The 17,181-nt window shown below is 38.6% G+C and overlaps 1 protein-coding gene across 5 annotated transcripts in view; it reads left to right on the top strand.

Annotated features, from left to right (window-relative positions):
- MAST4 (microtubule associated serine/threonine kinase family member 4) overlaps nucleotides 1-17,181 on the top strand; it is a 545,073-nt gene that overhangs the window by 281,800 nt on the left and 246,092 nt on the right. For all 5 annotated transcript variants that reach the window (XM_058563945.1, XM_058563939.1, XM_058563942.1 and 2 more), the window contains one exon: nucleotides 10,746-10,781. In XM_058563945.1, the coding sequence (XP_058419928.1) occupies nucleotides 10,746-10,781 (36 nt within the window). The remainder of the gene's footprint in view (nucleotides 1-10,745; nucleotides 10,782-17,181) is intronic.

The following is a 17,181-nucleotide window of genomic DNA, read 5'->3' as shown; positions in this document are numbered from 1 at the left end:
CTGGAGGTGGAGGAAATGAGGCAAATGAGATGGTAGCATGTACCATAGTACATTATGACATTTAGCTGCAGAACTAGGTTTGTTGCCTGTTAGAAGTGACTCTAACTATTCTGTCTTCCACGAGGGGCCCAGCAGAGTGACAGACACAGTGTAGATGCTCGTAGGTTGTCCATGAGTCTGTCCCCTCCCAGACTGTGAGCCTCCCACAGAGTGAACCCGTCTGCTTTTTCTCTCTGGTTCCTATCACGGCGTCTGCTACGTGAGGACCAACGGTGGTGCCATGGACAGGTGGCTCAGGCCAGATCCTTCTTGGTTTACATTCAGTGTGAACACATAGACTCTCTTGACGTTATTTTGATTTTTCTGATAACAGCGAATCTCAACTGTCCATATTTATAGAAATGCTAATGGTGTTGTGGGTCCCTTATCTAATCTTCACTCATATTTAGAACTTGGGTCCTGAAATGACATTTCTAAGTGGAAAAACTCTCTGGGAGGTGTTTGTTTTCAGGCAGGGACAGTTGGTAAAGGGCAAAAGCCCAAGGTGTAAGCTAATGGATGGTTAGGAGCACAACCGCGGTGTCCCTGGCAGCTACTCTGTATTTTCAAAGGACCCCTTTGTGTTTTGTTAATTGCCGAATAAACAGCTCTCCGGGACAGAGAGAGCTTCTTTTTTCATGAATTCCCTGGAGAGAGGAACAGGAAATTGGCTGGGGCCAGCTCCCTTGCCTCCTCCAATCTTGTTATTTAATGATCTTTGTGATTTCTGCATACGGAGAAGGAAACTGCGCTATCTAAACTTCTCCTTGCTACTTAAAATAGCCTTTCTTCTACATCTTTTAATCATGAGCACGAGTGCGTTGTTTCATGGAGTCCTGTGGGTCTGGGATCCATAAAACTATCTGCAGTTGTCACTTTCTTTTAGTAGAAACAGTGACTGACCACTTGGTCAGTTTCTTGGCATTATATTCTTTGGCTGCACACATTTTGAAGGAGTGTCCAGCAGCAAAAACCTGAGGCAGAGGCAGCTCCTCATGTGCCGAGAAGTCCTGGAAAAGTGTTTCTGCTGGAAAAGGGTTTCTGCTTGCTGAGGAATTGCTGGGAGTATCAAAATTACTAAGAGGCAACTTAGGAGTCTTCTTGGCTCATTTTAATTTCTTGATCTAGCAACAATACTAGCGTCTAGTAACTCTCTCTATAGAGTTTTGTAGCTTCTCCATTCACCCTTTCGTTATTGTTCTGAAAGTGAGTGAGATCTAGTAGGGCTGGCCATGCAATAAATAGGGTAGGTGTCTACTGGCATACAGTAGTTTCTGGTCTGCTAGGAAGTCCCCCTCCCTATGCACAAAGAAGGCTGGCATCTTAAACATACCTCCCACAGTGCCAGACATCCCAGTACTAAAAATTCATGCAGTTGAAACTTAAAGATGTTTTCTCTTCAGTGTCTCATTGACATGTACATAGCTTTGGGCAGGGTGTCACTGAGCTGTATTTAGCACGGCAGAAGACCATAGATTAATGAGATGCTTCTGGTGGACTGGTGAGAGACAAAGACTACCAGATAGGGGAGTAGCTGTCGAGAACCATTTTGCCACATCTATAAGTTAATAAAGGTTTGAAAAGGGTTATAACCTTATTTTACTTCTTTCTAATTTTGTCTCTCTTGGGCAGGGGCAGGAAAAGGTGTCCAAGTATGGGATGGAAGATGCGAGTGAGCAGCAGAGGGAGAGAGTATTGTCGAAGAGTGGTTAGGGCTACAGAGGCAGAGGAACCTGGTGGTTGCTGGAAACTTCTAGGTAGTGCTGGAATTATAAGATGGTTTATCTCACTGTAGATATATTGAACTGAATGCACCAGATGAGGGTCTTTCTTAGGCTGGAATTACTTTGAGACAAGATAGGAAGAGACCTTCTATGTAATTGAATAGGCTTAGGTTCATGTAATTGGCATATATAGGTCTATGTATTGTTTAAAGATTTACATTCAGGCCAGTTGTGTTTCAGCCAAAACATACTGCCTTGACAAACTGTTTAGAAAAGTAGTTTGAGTAAAATGAGGTTATTTCTAGAATGTGAGGGAAGGGAATCACCTTGGTTTTACATTTGGGTTGAATTAGATTTATGAGATTTCAGCAAGCTAAAGGCAACATTTCCTGAAAGAGAGAGAAAGAGCTTAATTCAAGCAAAATAAGGACATGTAAACCACATTTGGAAAAGTTTTAAAATGAATTTAGTATTTTTCCTAGTAGTTTCTTCCATCCTACCCCCACATTCTTTGAACAAAGAATTCAAAATACCTATCGTTGAAGCCAAATGGAAGTCCAGTGTCATTTTGAATGTTAGAAACCCAGAAACAAAACAAAGAAAAAATTGAGTGTTGTATCTGAATTAGCATTTAAAGTGGCATGTTTATATAAAAAGAGAATTGTGTAATATATCCTGAGAGTAAAGAGAGGATTTCAGACTGTGAAAGAATGTCAGTTGCATTTATATATTCATCGAATAGCCAGTTTGGTATTTGGTATGTATTTGCAGCATCCCTTATCACGCCTGCATTCATCTTCTGTGAGGTGGGTTGGGGAGGAGACCTGAGAGAGAGAAACAATGTAAGACTGACCTTCTCACCTTTGAAAATTATAGGAAGACCTTAGTTTTGCTCCAGAGGAATAAGGGTTTTAGGTCACATAGGGAGGTTTATCAAAATACACGGGCATTTCCAAACACTCTTGGGGGAACACAAATCAGAATGTGTGTGTGTGTTTGTTGAGGGCAGAGCAGGAGAAGCCAGAGACTTGTGGACTTTCAGCTAGTTCTGAAGGTGAGTCTGAAATGCCACCCGCTAGTTGGGAACTCCTGTTCTCAGGAGAGCTTCGGGGTGTGTGCAGTGGCAAAGTGGGCTTCTGGATGTCCGAAGGCAAGAAGGGAAGTTCTCTATTTCATATATACTAGGATAACTTTTTAGCAAATCTGAATCAAACAGGAATTTGAGGAGAGTTTTTCAGTAAGCAGTCCTTTTCGGCAAGGCTTGTATAGGGTGGCCCACTGCGGCAGGCGGATACCTGCGCTCCACTAAAAGCAGCCTTCTCAGTCTGTTATTCAATAGACGCATCAGAGCATGGCCTCAGGAGCCGCACTGTCTGGTTTTCAATCCTATCTCTGCCACTTAACCAGCCATGTGACCTTCAGAAAGTTTAACCTCTATGTGTCTTAGTTTCCTCATCTGTAAAATGGGGATACTATTCTCTCCTGGAGTGTTTTGAGGATTAAATTAGTTAATATTTGTAAAGTGTTTATACAGTGCCTGCATGCAGTAAGTGCTATGTGTTTCCTTAAATAAATAAAACATATTGGGAATCAAGCCCCCTCCCCCACCCCCACCAACAATCACTTATTTTTGTCCTATAGAGTTAGGCAAAAGACAGCAAAGTAGACTGAAGAAGTTCACTTAAAGCTAGATCATTTGAGTTGCATTTTCTGAGGGGCTGTTTTGTTTACCAACTCTTCTGTCAATGGAGAGGAGTTAAAGAGGGCAGTTGACCCCATACCCTTCAGTAGGTCTTTTCACTTGTACCCCGTGGTGGTCAACCTTGGTAACAAGAGGTTTCTAAGTGTGCTATGGAGGCAGACCCCACACATGTTCTGGCTCTGTGTCATCAGACTGTGAGGGAACTCCCTGTGTTCAGTGACCCCTCTTCCAGAATAATCCATCACTTTAGACCTGCCCATCCTCCTCAGCATGGTATACAGGTCACTTCTTGAAACTGTGTTTTGGAACAGACAGGTGTTAAGGAAAATGAAGTGGGATATTATAGATGCCCATATGGAAAATTTTAATCATAGGATTTCAGAGCTGGAAGAAACCTTCACAGAAATCTGATTAAAAAGACCTTTATTTCATAAGTGAGGAACTAGCACCTCAGAGGACTTGAGATTTGCTTGTGCTCAGGTAGTTCCTTGACTGTGAACTGTGACCAAAATTGAGATTTCCTCCTCCCCGGGGACTGGAAAGCAACCTTTGCTTCTTAAGGGCAATACAGTTGAGTCAGAAAGAGATAACCAGCAACGGTGTGGGTGCGTTCTGTTCTATAAAGACGTGAATTTTAACATCGACATCCTCAATGTGGCTCACATCAAGGGTGGACTTCACAGAGGATGCTTGACTTCACCACGCTCATCATGGTTTCTTTGAACATTCTAGAAAAGCACGACCTCAAACTCTTCTTAAGAGTTCATACTTGGGCCGACCCCGTGGCTTAGTGGTTAAGCGCGCGCGCTCCGCTACTGGCAGCCTGGGTTCGGATCCGGGCGCGCACCAACGCACCACTTCTCCGGCCATGCTGAGGCCGCGTCCCACATACAGCAACTAGAAGGATGTGCAACTATGACATACAACTGTCTACTGGGGCTTTGGGGGGGAAAAAAAGGAGGAGGATTGGCAATAGATGTTAGCTCAGAGCTGGTCTTCCTCAGCAAAAGGAGGAAGATTAGCATGGATGTTAGCTCAGGGCTGATCTCCCTCATGAAAAAATAAATAAATAAATTAAATAAATAAATAAATAAATAAATAAATAAATAAATAAATAAATAAATAAAAAAGAGTTCATACTTAAAACTGCAACCAAAGGGAAAACCTTGAGCCACACACAGCACTACCAGGATGCTAAGTTTACTCAGACTAATGAGGAGACACTGGTGGGTGTGGCGCTCCCAGCTGCAGTAACTGGCAATCCCCAAATATGTCCATTATCCCGTGAGACATGGGAGCGGAGCGGCTGGATTCTGTCTTGTCCTCTCACCTCACTGTGCTGTAGTGAGTCAGGCCCTCTGAGGGGAACCGTAGAGAGGTGGGTGGTGGCTGGAAGATTGTGCTTGTGTCTTGGTGTTTCTCCTTAGAATCTCTGCTATTTCCTTTGCCATTCTTACTCCTGAGAATTAAACGCCCTACTCTTTTACTCTTTGTGCAGCTGACTGTCAGACCTAAGCAGCTGGGAAGAAATTTTAGAGTTTCCTTCTCTGCTTTTCTGCACTAGGAGCCTCACCCTCTGAGAATTCTGGCGGGTCGTTTCTTTCATCTGAATACACACGCATTGCCTTTTAACGTGCTGTTGTTATAAAGTCGCCTCTTCTGGGATGAGGCTGAGGACTTTTCCATGCTCATGTCTTAGAACATAAGATTTGTCCACAGAACACCCCAGCAACTGTACGCTTTTCTTCCTAGTGGCCTTCTGGGCTCTGCTTCACTTTATACCTGACCCAGGTAACTTTTGACTAGTACCATAAGGAAATTCTATGCAGATTGTTCTGTAACCACAATTGCATGAGAGGAAAAAGTTTTATTAAGTATATTCTATGGATTTTATTTGCATGTGGAAATGGGTGGCATCAATTTGACCTAGCACAGAAGGATAAATTTTAATGTTGTTTTAAGAATGAAAATTCTAATGATAATAAATTCAAATATGCATATTATATTGAGGGAAAGATTTTTATATGCCTTTATTCTAGAACTATAAAGTAATCTTTCAAGAAATATTTGCATATTTTGTAGATGTTTATGTGAAAGTGTTCACACTCTATTAGAAAATATTAATTTGGCATATGCTTTATGCCCTTTATTGTGCAAGAAAAATGATTTCTAACTTTTGTTGTGTCGTGGAGATCAGTGGGATTAACCTTGTGGTGACATTGGCACTGAGTCCCGAATTCTTACTAAACCCTGATTTTCCAATGCAGTCATTTATTGTTATTGGTGCTGGTGGTATGTGCTTTTACTTAGAAAGGTCAGCTTTGAGGCAGAGGTTATCTCTTGGATTTATTTTTATTTTTTGAAAACTGAGGAGGGTATTTGCTTTGAGAAGTTGGCAGCGTATGATATCCTTATGTAGCTGCTATGGGACAAATGATAATGTTTACTGCAGGGACAGTGGGGACCTTCCCCTGGGCTGGCAGCAGGACAAAGGGAGGAGCGTTCTGCTCCTTTTCTCAGCCCCTGTTGGCCTCTCTGCTGAGGCACTAAACAATATTTGCTTGGCATGGGGCATGTGAGTGAGTTCACCAGGGGTTTTGTATTTCATCTTATAAAGCATAGTGTTTAGTCTCTTAACAAATCAAGAATCAATTATCTGGGAGAATAAGCAGAAGGTGTTTTATGTCTAGGATAAATTAGTTTAAATGCTAAAACCAGTTCTTGTGGATTAAAGAAGCACTTGGAAGCAATGGAGTATATTTTAAAAATGCACTTGACATCACATACTGAAATGAAATTAATAGATCAGTACACTGGTCTCATGTCTTAGGGGAACAATGGTGGCTTTTTTAGGTGGGATTCCAAGGTATTACCAATTTGTATGTAAATAGAGTTGATTCTGATAGAATCACAGGGAAAAATATTGTCATCAAACATCTGGTTAAAAGAATGTTAATTATTATCTTGGAGAATTCAGGCCACTTAGCTCTATTCTAATTTTTTTCTGCTGAAAGATGTTGGTCACACGTATCTTTAAGACCACAGTAGGGGATGGTGATGGTGGTAGGTGTCTTGAGAGATACTTAAAAAGAGAATTAAAGCAAAGGGAGTTCAAATTGGAATTTCTTGAGGCTCTATCTAGTCTCTCCCTACCCAACACGCACCTTTTATCTACTATTTAACATCACCTAGGTTGTATTATGTTAAGTACCCAGAAATTGTGAATTCTGTTTGTATTAACCCACAGCAGAATTTGAAGCAACAAAACAAACAAAAAACCCAAAACAGCTTCCTCTCATGAAATCCCATGTATGGTGAACCAATTCAGCTGTCCTAGGAACAGTCTCACTCTACATGATCTGGGCGTTATTCCCCAACAGCTAACAATGCTTCCCCTCCCCTTTGAAAAACAAACAGCTTTGTTGAAGCACAATTGACATACAATTAACTGCACTTAATTTAAAGTTCACAATTGCATAAATTTTGACATATGTATATACCTGTGAAACCACCACGAGAGCCAAGGGAATGAAACATCCATCTGCCCCCCAAGTTTCCGCTTACCGGTTTGCAATCACTCCCTCCATCCCAACATGCCCAATCAGGCAATTACTAATACTTTCCATCCCTAAAGATTAGTTTGTATTTTCTAAAATTTTAAATAAATGGAACGATACTGTTTGTCTTCTTTTTTCATTCTGGTTTTTTTCACTCAGCATAATTATTTTAAGATTTATCTATGTTGTAGCATATGTTAATAGCTCATTACTTTTTATTGCTAAATAACATTGTATTGAATGGATGCACCATAGTTTGATTATCCATTCTCTTGTTGATGGACATTTGGGTTGCTTATAGTTTTTGGCCATTATAAATAAAGCTGCTATACGTGATTGGTAAATTTTTTCCCGGCTTGTGGCTTATGTGTTCAGTCTCTTTATAGCATCTATTGAAGGGCAGAAGTTTTTAATTTTAATGAAGTCTACTTTACCAATTTGTCCTATAAGCGGTCATATTTTTGGTGTTGCATCTAAGTCATCTTTGCCTAATCCAGAGTCACAAAGGTTTTCTTCTATGTTTTTTTCCAAAAGATTTATAGTTTTAGATTTTACATTTAGGTCTATGATCCATTTTGAGTTAATTTTGTATGTGGGGTAAAGTATGGACTGAAGTTCATGTTCTTGCATATAGGTATCTAATTGTTTCAGACCTTTTGTTGAGCAGACTCTCCTTTCTCCACGAATTGCTTTGTACCTTTGTTGAAAATCAGTTGTCCACGTATGTGTGTGTCTATTTACAGTCTTTCTATTCTGTTTCATTGACCTGTATGTCTGTCTTTATATCAATACCACATGGCTTCAATTATTGTAGCTTTATGATAAGTTTAGATATCACATAGTGTTAGTCTTCCAACTTTGTTCGTTCTTTTCAAAGTTGTTTTGAGTAGTCTAGGTTCTTTAATTTTGGAATCAGTTTGTCAGTTTCTACCAAAAAAGCCTGTTGAGATTTTTATTGGAATTACATTAAATCTGTAGATCAGTTTGAGAAGCCGTGAAGAGTTTTCCGGTGGTTATAATGAAACTCTAGTCTTAGAGATGGATTAGGGAGAATAATGTGTGAATTGATACAGTGTGGAGAGACTGGGATGGAATTGTCCCCCAAGATGTACTGATGGAGGAGATGGGTGACCCAGGCAGGGGAGACTGAGTTGAGGAATGAGTGACCATCAGTGAGCAAATACTTTGTTAGAAAAATTCCCTCAGAGAAGCCCAAGAGAAATGGTTGGGTGGGTGGTTCTGGGAGCAGCACAAGTAATAATTTCAAGCTTAAGTTAGAAGGAACTATGCACATTTCTTCTGGAAAGAAGAACTGCAATGGAGAACTCAGGCTCAGCATACTTGGGGAGTAGAGGAGGAAGAGGGTGACTAGACAAGGTTCACGTCTAGAACCTCATGTGTTCTTGTCTCGTAGAGGAGAGGGCCACAAGGTCTGGAAAGGTTGTGCTGCAGGAGACACTTAGAGGGGGTAGAGTCATGCTTTAATGATTGCTGCAATGACTGAGTCTTATGAAATGGTGAAGGTCAGTTGTACATATGAACTGATGGTTCGTCTAGAACAGTGGTTCTCAACCAGGGGTGATTTTTATCCCCTAAGGGGACATTTGACAATGTCTAGAGACGTTTTTGATTGTCACAACTACTGGAGAGGGAGGTTTCTCCTATCATGTAGTGAGTAGTAGAGGCCAAGGATGCTGCTAAACATCCTACAATGTACAGAAAAACACCCCTCCCCCCCCGCTAGAGACTTATCTACCCAAAATGCCATTAGTGCCAAGGTTGGGGAACCCTGGTCTAGAAAGGAGGACCAGAAAAGAGGGTGGAATGAGAGTGGAGCTGATTGATTTTTCTGACACCCCATATCTGTATTGTCTTGGAGTAATACTCTCTTGTGTGGTGACTAAAGAAAGTTACCCTGGATGATCAGGAATTAGTCTGTGGAAATCTCTGGGCATGTTTCCAGAGAATGCCTAAAAATATTTTTAGGGGCTGGCCCGGTGGCGCAAGCGGTTAAGTGCGCGCACTTCGCTGCAGCGGCCTGGGGTTCGCCGGTTCGGATTCCGGGCACGCACCGACGCACCGCTTGTCAAGCCAAGCTGTGGCGGCGTCCCATATAAAGTGGAGGAGGATAGGCACAGATGTTAGCCCAGGGCCAGTCTTCCTCAGCAAAAAAAGAGGAGGATTGGCAGATGTTAGCATCTTCCTCATCAAAAAAAAAAAATGTTTTTAAATAAGGCTAGTTTAACAAAAGCATGCCTTGACTACAAATAAATGGAAGAAATGTTGAACATTTGAGTTAATTCACTTCAGAAGAAAATATTTGGACATGACATTGCCCATAGATGAGTTCATCAATTGGGATACTTTTGATTATAAGTAATAGAAAACCTAACTCAAGGTGGCTGAAAAAATAAAAAAAAATTTACCAGCTCATATAACTAAAAAGTCCAGGCTTCTTGTAGGGGTTGGTCCAGAGGTTTAGTGTTGACACAAGGACCCAGTTTCTCCATCCTGCTGTAGGCTTCCTTCCTAGCTAGTAGACAGCTGCTAGCAGTTTTCAGGGTTACTTTTCTCTTGTTTATTTTCAAGAGAGGATTTTTCTTCTCCTACCATTATGAATTTCTCTTTGATTGGACCATCTTAAATTGTGTGTCCACCCTTGAATATGGTAATATTTATAGCATTACTCTCATTAGCTTAGACCACTGCCGTCCAGTATGGTAGCCAGTAGCCACACGTGGTTATTGAGCTCTTGAAATGTAACTAGTCCAAATTGAGATATGAAAAAGAGATGGGAAATATCTACTGAATAATTTGTACATTAATTACACATTGATAATATTTTTTGTATATTGGGTTAGAATACGAATACATTATTAAAATTACTTTTACCTATTTCTTTTAAATTTATTTAATGTGACTACTAGAAAATTTAAAATTATATAAGTGGCTTAAAATTGTGTGTCTGGTGGACAGAACTGGCTTAGACCATTCAGGAGTCCCTGGGAAATGGGGTAGAGTCAATTCCACCCAAACCACATGGCTGATTCACATGTGAGAGAGAGATGGAATGGATATTGGGCAAGCCATCAAAAATGAACACTACGGTGACTGGCATAAGGAGAGAAGGGAATATTTGTTTATTTGCTACTATTTTACTAAAGGTGAATGTCTGGAAATACTACTAGTCTACTACTGTTAATGAAAGCTAATAAGTTTTTCTTAAATATATTTTTGAAAATTATAAAATTAATATGGTGCTCATAGTAAATAGTGAAACCGCCCAAGATATGCTAAGAGAAAGTACATACTCCCCATCCCTTCCGATCCCTGTCTCCACTCACAACCCTAGGCAGTCATTGTTAGTCTGGTCTGTGTTCTTCCACTGCTTCCTTCATGCACATAGTGTTCGTTCACACGTATTGTTCTGTTGCAGTTGTCGCTGCTGTCTTAAGAATGAGATTTCAGCACTCACTCTTCAATTTGCTTTTCTCACCTTATCAGTCTTCCAAGTCTTTACAGATTTATCCCATACATATACAGAATTATATAATATTCTATATTGCAGATATGTCACATTTCATTTAACCATTTCCGCATTAATGGACATTTCATGTCATTTCCAGTCCCCCCCTCCTCCTCTGCCCCACAACAAACAATGCTGCCGTGATGAACATCTTTGTACCTTTATCCTTACGTACTGGTCCTTTTTTTTTTCTGTAGGATAGATTCCCAGAAGTGGAATTGCTTGGTCAAACGGTATGTGTATTTTTAATTTTAATAGATATTGCTAGATTATTTGCCCCAAAGGAATAGTAAATCACATTTGCACATGGAGTGCCCATTTCCTACATTCTCACCAGCACTGGCTGCCACTGCTCCTTTTAATTCTTGCCAATCTTATGATCTCTGATCATGACTTTAATTTGCATTTTCTTCACTACCACTGATGTTGAGTACGTTTTCATATGTTTATGGTTCCTTCAAATTTCTGTTTTCTTCATTTCGTGTTCATTTCCACTGCCCATTTTTCCATTTCGTAGTGTTTTTCTTTCACAATTTCTGGGAGCTGTTGTGTTTTAGAAATGTTAATCCTTTGTTATATGTGTGCAAATATATCTTTACAGTTGTTATCTCTGTGTGTGATGTCTTTTGCCAAATGAAAATTAATTATTGTTTAATCAAATATGTCTATCTTTTTCTTTATTGCTTCTGAATTATCTGTTTTGCTCAGGATAGTGTTGTCCATCCCAAGGTCATACGAATATTCTCTTAAATTGTCTCCCCAATTTTTTAAAACATTCAAATCTTTCTCCAGTTTGAAGTTTTGTATATGGTATGAAGTAGGAGTCTTTCTTGTTTTTTCCCGCTAGATGGTTAACCAGTTACTTAAGTCCTAATTATTACAAGAACCTTTATTTTTCATGGGATTGAAATGTTACCCTTGTCACATAGAAAGATGCCATATGTACTTGGATCTATTGCTGGTCTCTCTATTCTGATCCTTATCTGTCTCTATGCCAACACCATTCTGCTTTGAATGCAGTGGCTTTCTAGTGAGTTGTAATCTCTGGTAAGTTCTCCTTCACTAGTCTTCTTTTCATATTTTTCATGATTGTTTTTAGCCATTTTTTTTTAATATTCTGGTTAAATAATTTTAAAACTTAAATGCAGAGTTTTTTTAAAAAATGTTTTGAATATAAAAGGCAATATAACAATATATGGTAAGTAGAACCAAAAAATTAATATTTCTCAGTTTGGAGATCTCTTTACTTGATGTTACTAATTGGAAAATATTTATTGATAATCTAAGCGTTATTTCTTCTGTGAATTTTAATTCTTAATGTGATTTTACTTTCTCTGTGATAATTGTACAAGTACCCAACATGCAAAAATGGGGATACAGGCGTGACATATTTTAATTTATCCAAAAATTAGATTATTGCCTTAAAGCTAAAGTGGTTAAAGCTTCCAGTTACTGTAACCTTATAAATATTTATATTTCTGTTTATGTACCAGATTATAAATATACTTGTATCTGGATTGGTTGAGAGTTGTGTAAATACAATAACATGAACCAAGAGCTGTCACCAAAGTGCATAATAAACCTTGTATTTTTCTATCTTTTATGATTTGATTCTTTTAAACTTAAACAATGTTGACTCAAGAAATTGTCATACTTGAAATTTTGGGTAAAGTTGTCTAATATTTTGTATGTTTTTTGACAGTTTTTAATTTTAAATTTATATTAATGTGATAACCTAATTGTGTTCACTGATATTCTTAATTGCTTTTTGGAAACTTCAATATTAGGATAATAAATACCTTTGTGTTTTTCTAAAGGCATTTGAAATATTGGAGCCAAACACTAATCTGCCTGCAATTAAAAATAATAGTAATATTGTCTTACAAATGGACACACATACAAATATATACGAGGTCTGTATTTTGCTTATGAAAATAAAGGGACATGCCCATGTAGGTTCTACCCATGTATACTTGGTTAATTAGAAACAAACATGTTTGTTGTACAACCAAAAATGAAATGGTGAAATAATTGATATATTATGATTATTATTGAATGATTTACTTGGAAAAAATACAGTTATGCTTTATAAAATGAGATTCCTAGTACTTTCAAAGGTATTATAATTCAAAGAAATGGATTGGTATGGCAATTTAGCATGTGTATAAATATTAAAGATGGTAATTTAGAAAAAAGAAGTGGAAATTAATTTAAATTATTCACATCAAGACCAAAAAAAAGTTAGAGTTAAATTTACTCCTTCTGTATGAACTTACAATATTTATTAAATCAAAACCAAACATAATTTTCCTGCTCTGTTTTAAAGGAGGTAATGAGCAGTTACTTCCTGGCTTCCATCCCGTGATCATATGAAATCATCTAATAAGCACTCCATGTACCCTGATTTTGGTTTCTTATATTACTTTCCACTAAACAGTATCAAGACTCTTTTTGGAACATAACTGGATGCCATGATTGGGATAGGGAAAATTTTGCTGATTTCAGAGCAGTTTTTTTTTTTTTTTGCTAAAGAGCAGGGATGCTTTCAGTTGTATATGGAGGTTGAGCTATAAAGAACAGATGAACCAATTGTAGGAGCTTCTGCTGGCCAGTAGTGGAAATTGAAGTGACAGAGGAAATGGTAGTTATAAGCCGTTGAACAAGTTGCGCCTACCAAAAGCCAAGTCAATCATGCTACATCAAAGGTGACAAATGATATAAACTGTGCTAAATAAAAGGCATATCATGTTTCCAGTGTTTCCAAATAAGCTGTATTTTGATCAGACTAAATTGTGTTTCCTGCACTAAAGTTTTAATCATCATCAAAATTGAGTTGATAAAAGTAAATATAAAAAGATATAATAGAGTATATTTCAAGTGTAATTATGCATGTGTATAAATTGTATGTTGTTAAAATAAAGTAAAATTGGTTTTAAATATATGTAGGCTATCACAGGAACTTAAAATCACAGAAAAAGCAATAAGTAAGGATATCATAAAATTAATAATAAATGTTTCTTTTATAAAACTGTCAAATATTTAAGCCTTTAATTTTCTCCAAGGCTGACCAATTCTAAAGACTTTGGAAGATAGGATTGTTTAAATTAGGATAGAGAACCTCTCTGCTTTGTAAAACAAATAAACATAAACAGCCATCTGTGACCAGGGGTTGGAGTGACTATGGGAGTCCACAGGCAATGAACAGAGTGTTTTATTCTTGAAGCCAGAAAAACTCTAGTTGCTGCAGTGTACCGACATATTCAAAAAGCCACTATGATTAGAGAACTTGAAGTCATAAACTGGGAAGACTGAAGCACTAGAATAATTAAAATAATGCTCACAGGACTTGAGGAATAAGGAGGGAAATGCCCCAAAACTGCAACAATGGGTAAAAATAATCATATATGTTGATTTAAATGAATTAACTAAGGTTATGTTGAAGTGAAGATACTAAGCAAGTGATGATGTTACTGTGCTACCAGGAAATAATGATGTACCTCCAAAAATGTTTCTAGTATTATGTTCAAAGCAGTATTCCTTAAGGCCAGGGCTGTCACTCCTGGACCTAATGAGATAGGGTAAACGGAACCACCTTAATTCATAGGTATTCTTAATCTAGATCAAACTGAAATAAAACAACCTTATATGAAATTGTACTTTTAAAAGATGGAAAAAATTTATAACTAAAAATTAAAACTGAATCAAGGTAAATATTTTGTACACATTATCAGTTTAAGACTTGTAAAGTTTGCCTACAAATGGCCAACGTAAAATGTAACTTCACTTAAAATTGTTCTAATTTAATACTATTCTCTTGTTCTTGTTAAAATGTAACCCTCATTAGATATTACCTTCGTGTCTTGGGCACTATCTTACATTGTCTCAAAATAAAATATCACCAGTTGCCCATCTTTATTTTGCCTTAATCCACCACTAGAATATGTTAAGCCTCCTACACATAGGAGGTAGAACAAAAATATTCATGCAACAAATACAGTGCGTGTGAGATTTCTGTATTGCTTCAATTTTAAACAGGTCTGTCGGTGGTAAAGTGCAGCATCACCAGAGAAGATTTAGTTCTCTTGGAGTGAGGACCCTCCCTGCCCTGGGCTCATTGCAGAAATTATAAATCAGCTGTCATCGTGACCTCAGCACTTGTCTTTTCTGCTGGCAGGTCTTCTGGCCATTAAGAAATGTGTTGAGACTGCTCCATTTATTCAGATGAAGCCACTGGGTCAGTAGTCACTGACCCTTATTCTCTGTGCCTTGAAGAGGAATAGCCGCCTCTTTTGGGAAAGTTATTGTGAACTGGTGACATGTACCGCTAGCTGCATTTCATTTCCAGGTTAAGTTATGTCACATGTACCGCTAGCTGCATTTCACTTCCAGGTTAAGTTATGTCACATGTACCGCTAGCTGCGTTTCACTTCCAGGTTAAGTTATGTCACATGTACTGCTAGCTGCATTTAACTTCCAGGTTAAGTTATGTCACATGTACCGCTAGCTGCATTTAACTTCCAGGTTAAGTTATGTCAAAGGACAACTTTTTAAAATGACACATTAAATTTGGCCCCTAGTTATTAATCCCCACAATATATTTATACATCTAGATGTTTAAATGTCAGTCTCCTTGAATTTTCTCTTGTCATTTCTGCTAACATTCAAATTCTGATGAATGAAATAACTATTTGCAAAAACAATCAAAAGAAACATTGGTCCCTGCTCCTAGATTTGGATTTGTTAAAGGCCAGCTAACTATCTCTTAGAAAGAGGACTATTAAAATGTAGGAATAGAAAACCTCAAAAGTGAACCCGTCAAAGCAATAGAAAGGAAAGATATTTTAAATATAATTGCAGTTGTATTCAGTAGTGAAAAAAACATCAAAGCATTTCTCTTTAGTGCCATCCTGAGGTGTGGAACATTTTGTAAGAATGAATAGAATATTCACGGGGAAAAGGGCACCTCAGCGTTCTTCAATTTAGGACAGCACATATCCCCCAACCTCCAATTTATCTGACCAGGTCTCCACCAGATCTGTTAAGGCCCCTTCATTTTCATCTTCTTAGACATCCAGCCATGGAGCATAAGATCATATTTGTAGGGACACTGTGACTGAACAAATATTTTCTTTTACATGGTGCTTTCAGAAGAATCTTTTTATCCCCTAGATGGCTAGGCTCCTTGGATATCTGAACAATGAAGAATGTGAGCGAGCTATTTCTACACCAGGACCCTGGGAGCTTAGCACACTTTAAAGTGGATTGCTCCCCATTGTGGGGCCACAATAAAACAGTGAGGTTTTTCATAGTCCTTTCATTGATATCTGCAAAGCCAGATGGCTTTGTAAAATGAGCCCAAAAGCAGTATAACTGATTAAAAGAAATGCCAGGTAGTTGAAGGCTTTCATAACCAATGTGAGCCTGGCAGAATTGTCCTCTTGGGGTATGTTAACATTGGGGAATGTCACTCTCCCGTCTTTAGGGGTCAGCCAATGACAATTGAGACAGGTGTTGGCAGCAGGAGCCTTCAAAATGAAGGCTGAAAAAATATCTCTAGCCAGCCACTCGCAGAACTGCCTTGAAAAGAAATGAAGCTGGCCCGTGAGGGCAGGGCTTTAAGGGTTGTAGATACTCCTGAGGTTGTGGCTCACATACTTGAAGTTATCCTCTCATCCTTGGCTGCTGCTTATTGTGGTCCAAGATCTGCATCCTCCTGAAACCCCAGAGCTTCCATTGCCTCGCACCTCAGGGCCACTCTCACTCGTCGCTCTTCTCTGTAGAGGGTAAATGGGTCTATTGAGGATGCTGGAGCTCTTTTTTGTTGCTTGTGTGGAGATCATTCTGCCCGTGTTTGTAACCCTGAGCACTGACCTTAACCTAAAACACAGTCATATATTTCAGATTGTTTTGGGAGGCATTGATGAAACTTGGCCTTGCAGGTAGAGGGATTCAGAGATGTAGCAAATTGTTCTCTGGCTTCATAACCTACCATTCCATTATTGGGAAATGGGGTTTGGAGCAAAAGGAAGAAAAAGCTCGTCTTAAGATGAGCTTTAAAAACGTATCCTAAAAGAGGTAGCTGGCCCTGGGTTCAGTGGTTTTTCCATCATCAGGAAACACTTTAGTCCTGCAGTGTATGCCATATGATAGAGGTTTGAAAACCAAACCACCTCACTATTCCATTTTCTCCCACTGCCATCCCCTCTCATTGACTCCTCAGATGTGGGGCTGATTTGCTGGCAGAGTAACAGCGGCAGAGGACGAGGGACCTGTGTTCCATTGAAATAGCTAATTTCAGAATAGTCTGTACATTTTGACCTCTCTGAACTTCTATGGATCCTTTCAAAGAGGGAAGTAATTCAAACCTGGAGGCCTTTCCAAGAATTGTTTTTGGAGAATAAACTGATATGTGTACCCCTATTATTGTGGTCTATTTTTTGAGTAATGTAGAATTTATAGTATCTTAATAAGTTAGGGCTAATTGGTCTTTGTAGAAAATAATAACAAATGATACTTCTGTCAGTCACACAGGTGAACATTGTAGAAGAACAGAAAACATAGACAGGAAAAACTGCATTCAAAATTACCCCATATCATCACTTAAAGAAAAGATAGTTTAAGAAGCATAGAATT

Source organism: Diceros bicornis, chromosome 20, assembly GCF_020826845.1.
Source record: "Diceros bicornis minor isolate mBicDic1 chromosome 20, mDicBic1.mat.cur, whole genome shotgun sequence".
In the NCBI taxonomy this organism is placed as follows: Eukaryota; Metazoa; Chordata; class Mammalia; order Perissodactyla; family Rhinocerotidae; genus Diceros; species Diceros bicornis.
Note: the sequence above shows the minus strand (reverse complement) of the source record. Positions and strands in the feature narration are given on the sequence as shown.